The sequence below is a fragment of the Gekko japonicus genome, unplaced genomic scaffold (genome assembly GCF_001447785.1).
Source record: "Gekko japonicus isolate JY-2015 unplaced genomic scaffold, Gekko_japonicus_V1.1 scaffold534, whole genome shotgun sequence".
Taxonomy (NCBI): Eukaryota; Metazoa; Chordata; class Lepidosauria; order Squamata; family Gekkonidae; genus Gekko; species Gekko japonicus.
Genome location: NW_015172021.1, coordinates 639,635 through 648,144, shown reverse-complemented (window position 1 = coordinate 648,144; position 8,510 = coordinate 639,635). Strand labels below are relative to the sequence as shown.

The 8,510-nt window shown below is 48.7% G+C and overlaps 1 protein-coding gene across 1 annotated transcript in view; it reads right to left on the bottom strand.

Moving 5' to 3' along the window:
• Nucleotides 1–3,770: 3,770 nt before the first annotated feature.
• AATF (apoptosis antagonizing transcription factor) overlaps nt 3,771–8,510 on the bottom strand; it is a 154,044-nt gene continuing 149,304 nt past the window's right edge. The window contains exon 12 of the mRNA XM_015420509.1: nt 3,771–4,759. Within this exon, the coding sequence (XP_015275995.1) occupies nt 4,696–4,759 (64 nt within the window). The 3' untranslated portion in view covers nt 3,771–4,695. The remainder of the gene's footprint in view (nt 4,760–8,510) is intronic.

Sequence of the window (8,510 nt, the reverse complement as noted above, 5' to 3'; positions counted from 1 at the left end):
TGCTTCTGCCCTAGCCTTTTAACATGCTGCCCAGCTTGGAAAGGAAGCCAGGGGCCGGCCGGCAGCGGGAGGCGACTTTAGAAAGGACGGTGGAGTCAAAAGGGAGAAAGGAAACGCATGCCCTGGTGTGCCAATTATAATCCTGTGCCAAGAATGGACGCTAATCCTGCCGACTCCCTAGTCTTAAAAATAATATTTAGCATTTATGCATACACCATCTCTTCGGGGTATTTCAAGCTCTTCACAGAACACCCCCCCAAAAAAATAATCTTTACCACAACCCTGTAAGGTAGGAAAACTTCACAGGGGCTGAGCCAATTCCTTGCCTGAGACCGCCTAGACAGGGGAAATCTGAACTGGCCATTTTGTGGCTGTGGAGTTGTCTCTGTTGTGTTACAATGGGCCTGGCCTTCACCAGGGGTTCCTCCCTCCCCTTTGCCACAGGCATCCCTTTTGGGGCGGACAGTCCGGCCAGGATCCTGGAGTCATCCGACTATCCATTTGTCCTGAGTCCACCAGAAATAGTTTATTTTATAGGTCAAACAAGAAGTTGTAGGCCCAGCCTCCCTTACTGCTAGCCAGGCTCCCTGGGCCTAGTAGGCCTCTGGTGGCACAGGCCTGATCCTGACAGAGGGGTATTACTTTGGCCTGCAACACTGTCGGTCAGTTTCCAACAGTGCAGCATCCAGAACACGGTGCTCACCCGTCACTTGGTGGGAAGAGCAAATTCTAAAGGGGGGGGGGGGAGTCAGAGCAGAGTTTCTAAAGATAATTTTTGCTTCTGCGCAGTTACTGTGATCAGGAACAAAAATATTACCAGAGAGAAGTTATTTCAGTGAATAAGGCATAACTTACTACTGAACAAACAAAAGCTCTCTCACACACTTCAGTATCTCAAAATGCACCAATATTAGGGTTTGGATGACATACAAGAGTTAAGTTTAAATCAGTCCATTCAATCAATTAGAAAATAAATTCATCAACTAAAATTCTTCAGTCAGTTGCTGTTGTTGTCTGCATTCCATGACTGCTTAAATATCTTGCTGTATTCCTTCCAACTCTCTTGTAAGATTTTGGCTCCGGGGGCTGAGAGAGCAACCTGCTGAAGACCATGGAGTGAGTTTGTGGCAGGAGAGATTTGAACCAGAGACTCCTCAATTCCTAACTCAGTCATTAGACTTTTCACAGCCCACAGTGCAGCTGTGGTGGAACCAAAAACCCAGCCCAGGGGAAAGGGGAGGGTGATATGAATGGCGGCTATGAGGAAAATGCCTGCCCATTGTTTGGGGAACTGATCAAGAAAACACATATCCCCCCCCCCCCACGAGTGAACAGTGTGCTGCCACTTGTAATCCAGGGGGGAAGCGGAATCAAAAGAGGTATCAAAAGTTTGGGGAATTCAAGTAATTAAATGTTTCAGAACCCTGATTTATGCAACACTCCGTGCACAATCTGGTAAGGAGCTATTTGATTCTCCCCTCCCCTACCGACTCGTCCAACAGTACGAACTTTAAAAGGCACAGTGTGTACATAAAGGCAGACCCGAGCAGCATCCTTGGGTCACCCCCCCTCCTTGGCGTCTCCAGGCCCCCTCAGTTTTGCAGAAGTTGCCGCAGTTCTGGAGAACTTTATGGCAAAAGATGCAGGAAACAGAAATGGCAAACGCGGAGGGGTCAAGCGCAAAATGCTCAGAAGTTTCTGCCTGGTGTGTTTTGACGGTTCAGAAAGCCAGCGAAAGAGAGAAGGGCGAAGGCAGAGCGAAGCAGGGGAAAAGAAAGGGGAAAATCAATGGGCATCTCTAAGATCTACGGCCACGGCTTTGCTGCAAGTACGCATAAAGATTTATTCATCCATGCGACATACATTTTCCAAGACAAAAGTCAATACTCACCTTGACACAGATACTTTCTGCACCCTAGAGGGAGGAAAAAGTTTCACACTGCGGGGTGGGGGGGGGGGACACACAGATGTTCTCGTTCTGTGCCTCGGAGAGTCCACGGATATAGAATTCTGGCTGCAATTCCATTTCCTGAAAGAAGCCTTGAAACAAGGCATCCTCCTAATTCTTCTTAATTTAGCTTTAGCACCCAGGGTATTGCGTGACCATGCTGAGCAAGCACAGGGTTTGGTACTGGATGTGGCCTTCAGCGTGGGAAGACTGCCGCATCCTTTACAGAACAAATGAGAAGCACGGAGTGCGTTTCCAGCCCTCGTGGGCCACAAAGACACAGCCCAGTAATGACATTTGAAAGTAGATTTGTTTATGCTCTTGCTGGAGCTGAAATAATTAGGGGTGTCACACCCATTAGGGGTGTGACCCATTTCTTCTGCTTCATTTTGTAGAGTATGCAGTTTGGGGTGGACTTACTTGCTCTGTTCTGATGTAAGAAAGAAAAAAGCCTTAAACACCTGATGTGAGACTGAATTGAAAAGTACAGGAGAGGTAGGGAAGTGGGGGGAGGTGGGGGAGGCAGGTACTTACCGGGGGGGGGGGCGATCTTTGTCACCATGAGATGAGGTCACTTCCAGCGCTTCCAGGTCATGCCAGAAGTGACACTGTCTTGCAGCCATGAAGACTGCCCCTCCCCTCCCCCGTCTTGCTGGGCCTGCTTCCACCCACTGATCCAATGAGTGTTGCCCGGCATCGCCAACAACTACCAGGCGCTTATCCGCCATTAGTGGGCACCTGGTAATAATAATAATAATAATCTTTCAATTCATTGATCGCTCAATCCTTGCAGAGCTGCTGGCTCTGAGCGATTTACAGTTACTCATTTCACAAGGGATTAACAATGCTTTATAGGAGTAAGGGAGGACAACACATATAATCTTTACATAGCACACGTTTTGCAGCCGACGGGGATTTGTAGGCCTCCCCCTGTCCAGGTGACAACCGTGGCACTGGGCCATTTTGCTTGTTACTCAAGGCCGGAACTCTGATTGAGAAAATGAGGCCGTGGGAGCCCAGCTGGGTCCGGCAGTGAGGCGGACTGTAATGCCCCCAAGCCCCCCCCCCCGCACAGCTACCAGCTGAGTCCAACGCAAATCATCGAGAGGCTTGGCCCAAGTTTGTCTCCATGGACACCCCTCCCCCCCCCATTTTGTTTGCCAGCACACCATCCGCTTCAAAGGAAGATGTTGCCTTTTTATTTTTTTTAGCCCTTGGGCCATAAGATGGTTGCCTGGCCCCAAGGTACAGAGAAGGAACTGTGAGACCACGCAAAAGACCTTAAGACCACGGGCCTGCTCTGTGCAAACTATGTGCTCTACCCCTGAGCAACAAGTTGAGAAGACCAGAACTTTCCACCCACCCCCTTCCGTGACGGGCCTTATTCAGGCAACTCATGTGGTCATGCCCCTAGTGTGCATTAGCCATCAGCAAGACAACTTCATTTTTAAACCCCCTAGATTACGATCCCTAACAACAAGAACTGAATAATTCTTTAAAAAAGGAAAAACTACTTATGATGTTAATGTCCATTCAAAGCTTACGAAGTAAACTATTTTATTGAATAAATTTTTTTTGAGGTGTTGGGGGGGGGGGGGGAGGGCGCGACTCCAAAGACTGCCACTGCCGCTATTCTGTTACATATGCACATATTATTTATGCAAGATAATCTCCAATGGAGATTGATCATAGCAAGCTAATAAATCCACTTTATGGGGATTTAATTTCCAGCTTTTTGACCTTCTGAATAAAAACAAGTGAATCATCTTCCCTTTGTGAGATTTACACCAGGCCTCACCCCGACATGCAGCCTCTCTCTGCTGGGAGGAAAGAGGTCTCGGTGAATTCAGCAACAATAATTAAATGCGTACAAGATCTACAGTTGCAGAAAAACTCACAAGCTTTTATGGATTACATATTATTACATCTAAAGAGCAATGAGACTTCATGGGCTGGTCCGGTTGGGAACTATTGATCAGAAGACTAATAAATAGAACCTTTGGAAGTTCAGGGTGTCGATGGAGAGGGCCGCTGTTGAGGTTGATAATTCCCTTCCTGCATTTTCCAAAACGTATGTAGGAGAAATCAGAAAAAGTCGTCCTCCCCCACCCCCCGCAAGTCAGGGATCTAAAACGCTGAGCCCCGTTCAAGAGAAGAGTAATCAGCGGCAACATCCATTAAAGAGTGGAAGTTCTTTCTCTAGCAAAACACGCGGGCCCAATTTCCGATGAGTCGCAGGCCCATTTGGAGGCATCCCATTACACAAGGTGATGCAAAACTCTTTTGGGACTTTCCGATGAGCCGTCTTTGTGTGTGAGGAGGTCGCTGCGCTCTGCCTTCATTAGGTCTGGGCCTATCGACAGCTCCTCCGAGACTTCGGAAGAGGTTCGCTTTGCCAGCCTTTCAGGTCTTGCACCAGCCTCTCAGGGCCTGTTTCACGCTTGATACTGAGTTGACACGTTCCAGCAGGGTGGCTCTGCCTGATGCCTTCCTGAGCACCGATCAGTCCGCGTCTCAAAGGCGCCTGCTGTGGGGAAGGGCAGCGAAGTTGGGCAGAATGCAGACGGTGGGGGGAGGCGGAAGAGGAGCGGGCGCCCCCCCTCCTGCCTCTCACTCCACTCAGCCAAACTCCACCAGTGGCCGCAGAACGGACTCCATGGAAGTGACAGCTGGAGAGGAAGGGCCGGGGGTGTCGCTGTGTCGTGGAAGTGGATTGAACACAGCAAACGGCTCCGCTCTCGTGGCTCCTAAGGCTGGTCACCTTGTTCAAGATGAGCTCTCTTGCCGAATAATGACCGATAAAGTTCAGTTCTGGTGGGGAAAGAGAAAGAGGGAGAAAGAGGATGTGTGAGAGGGGGAGTCGGTGTAATTTTATCATTCACCTCCAGGCAAAGACCAACAAAAGCCTCCATGACATTTGGGGGTCTGAGGCCAGCAGCGCTAAGTACACTGAGACAGGAATTTTCATTGCTCACAATGACGAGTTGTGTTGTCTGCCCTGACACCCTGACTTAGTCTGTAACAAATAACATGGAGGGCCACCGGGCCTTCTGTAGGGGCAGGAGGCTTCCGGCAGCCATCTTTCCCCTGCCACCAATGTCCCTTCCAGGCTGTCCCCTCATGCCACAGCAGAGCCCTCGCAACAAGGCGCAATTTGGACCAAAACCGAATTTTAACTCCACCAAATTCGACAGTCATCAGACCAGGGAGCTGAGGCTGGTGTGGACCCCCCCGCTTGGAACCTGATATTCGTTCAGCCCCTTGACTGGATCCAAGAGAAACCGCCCTTCCTCTCCAGTGGCTAGAATGGAGGCGAAGCTTTCAAAACTGCGCCAAACGGGGCGAGAGACAGGGACGGGCTCTAGGTTACTCACTGGACTTTATGGCTTGGGGGGGGAGAGAGCATCTGACCCCTGGTCCCGAGCTCAGTGCTCTAATCCCAGTGTGGTTATGGTGTCAGATTATGATCTGGGAGACCCGGGTTCAAATCCCCACTCTGCCACTAAGCCTGTCGGGGTAACTCTGGGCCTGTCACACACTCTCAGCCTAACCTCCCTCACAGGGTTGTTCCTGTTGTGGAGATAAAATGGAGGAGAAGGATATAAGTCCCTTTGGGTCCCCACTGGGGAGGAAAGCGGGGTACGGTGAAGAGAAAATAAATAAATCATCCAGTGGTACCCCCTCCACAGGTCAAGGAGAGCCACATTCGGCATTTCATCAACCCAAAAAAACCCCATTCACTTCCGTCCCCAGCATGAGGCCTGCACCTCATGGAGCTTTTCCATTCATCCGGTGGCTGCTGTCTCAAGGTAGGAGCCGCCTGCCTGCCACAGACCACGCCAGGCAAGACTTTTGCCCACTCTCCTGAAGCACAGGGTGCGTGGCACTTCAGGGAACTGCTCTAATCACCACACCAGGCCACTAGCATTCCCGTGTGGCAGTGTGAAAACACTCACGTGCCACAATGTGCTTTAGTGCACTGACGTAATGTGTTCACACTGGACTGGCATCATTTAGGTGATGCCTTCCTGCATTCTGTGCCCACCTGATGTTTCCGAACAGTTTTTAAGGGCAGCCCCACATACAAAACATTGCAGCAGTCAAGTCCTGAGAGGACAGATTAGTAAACGGAGGGAAAAACAACTTTTCAAGATCAAATCAGAACAGGCAGGTGGCACCCTATTGCAGGGCTTTGAGCAAAAAAGCCCCAAGATAATTAAAAATGCACTCAAGAACCTTTATTAGCAAACACAAGAGCTGGGGAGTCTATGCGTAATGCCACTCTGGTGCAGCTCGGAAATATGTAAATACCACACCGGGGTGGGATTCCATCTCTCTAGGGAATGAGATTTTTCCCTTCCTAAGCTTGCTCTTTCCAGACAAGGCTCTTGAAGGAAGAAAACAAGATTGAATATTTTAATAGGATGTATGAGACCAGGGCGCTGTAAAAAAGGATTCAGTCAGGCTGGCTGTGTGGGACTCTAATTTACTTTTCAAATACGTTGTTTTTATTCCTGTAGGTTGACAATACGTGGAGGGAAAACACACACACGCACAGATGCACAAAATGAAAACCATCCTACAACCAGTGATTCAAATCAATAGCACCCCAATTGCAGTTTTGGTAACAGGACAGTTTTTGGTTTTCAGTGAACAGGGGGGAGAAAGCCTCAAGGCTGTGATTTAATATCTATATTTTAACTCAATGACAGCAAAAAGCTTTAGGAAGCTAACAGCCAAATATATCTTTAAAGTCTATACCATCACACAGTTGCGGGCAACAGAAAGCACCAAGACAGGGTGCCTCAATGAGACCCCCTCTGTTTATTTATTTATTAAAACATTTCCTTATGATTCGAAGTTAGAAACATGGTGATCGTTCATGCTTCCCCTTGGCACCCACGGAGGTTTCCAGAAAGCGGGTGGGGACACGGTGAGGCAAGGCTTGTCATTTGCTGCTCATGTTCAAAAGAAAAGGTTTTCCAGGGCCGCAATAGCAGCTGCAGATCCAGCCCTTGGAGGACTGAGAGGAGTGGGAAACATTCAGGCTGGCGGCTCAATTCCCCCTTCAGACTTCCCTTCTTTTTACTCTCCCTCCTCTTTCTCCTTTGCTCCCTCATCAGCGTCTCCTTCATTTCTTTTTATTCCTCTTCTAGAATTCTTTTGCAAAAGGAAGGGGAACGTTGTGTTTGGCCGCACCTCCCGAGGCCACCATTTTTGTCTGGCTCCGCCCCCCCCCACGGCAGCCATTTTGGGGTGGTGATCACCATTCCCTCTCAAGACTCCAAAGGTGTCTGTAGGCTGACAGAGGCTGGGGAGCCCGGCATTAGCTAAACCCGGAAGAGCCCAACCTTCGTGTTAGCCCATCTTCAAGTGTCTAGCCTCCACGGACTGGATATCAGCCGTGACTGGAAGCTACGAAGTAAATATGATTCTTAATTATCAACTCTCTTTCAACTCTATCCGAGATAAGAAAGACCTATAAGTGCCTGACTGGCATGTTCCGCAGACTGTAAACTTCAGACTGTGGAATAAATACAGCTTAAAAAACACACATAAGACTGCAAAGCCGTTGATTTTAATTCTGCTTCGGACAATGTCTGGATTCTTAATCATAATTAGTAATTTGCTGTCTCCCGTACCTGTGAAAATGAGGATCTAAATTAATAGGATCAATTAAAAACATTTTGATCAACTAAAAAGGTGTCTTCAATTAATTGGGCGGTATAATTTTTCATGCAAATACGTATGAAAACTGCACTTCCTCTGGCTGTGAGCAGTTCTCCCAGACCTCAGGCAGAGATCTGTTGGTCTCTAAGGCGCTCCTGGATATTCATCTAGTTGACCTTCAGCAAGCTTTGCTCCATCACACTCTCAGCATAACCTGCTTTGCAGGAATTTCTTCTTTATTTATTCGACTTATAACTGGCACTCTTTTTTTTTTTTTCCTCAACAGAGGACTCAGGCTGGTTCACAACACAGCATCAAAACTTAAAATAGATAATAAAACCTATAAGTACAATAAAACAGATTCCAATTAAAATTCCACCGGTCGTCGGCCCTGGAACTAATCTGGACAGGCAGCTGGCTCACCCATTCTCTTGGTTAATTAAATGCTGCACAAAACACAGCAGCCTTGAATGCCCTACGGAAACTTAGCAAATCCCACAGGACATGAACCTCCTGAGAGAGCTAGTTCCAGAGGGCAGGGGCAGCCACCAAGAAGGCCCTTGCCCTAGTGGATGACAAATGGGCTATTCGTGGACCAATGTAAGGCAAATTAAGAACATGGGGGGGGGGGGTGTCCAGATCAGGAGAGGCAGTCCCAGGTCCCAGACCGTTTAGGGCAGGGGTGTCAAACATATGGCCCAGGGGTCTTATTTGGCCCACGAGCGTCTGGTGCAAGGGAAGGAAGGGAGGAGACTGCTCGGGCAGGGGGTGGTGAGGAGTGCGTGGTTGACGTTGTCAAGAAGAGAAGAGAAGAAGAGAGAAGAGATTGGATTTATCCCCCGCCCTTCACTACCCAAAGGTGTCTCAGAGCGGCTTACAAACTCCTTTCCCT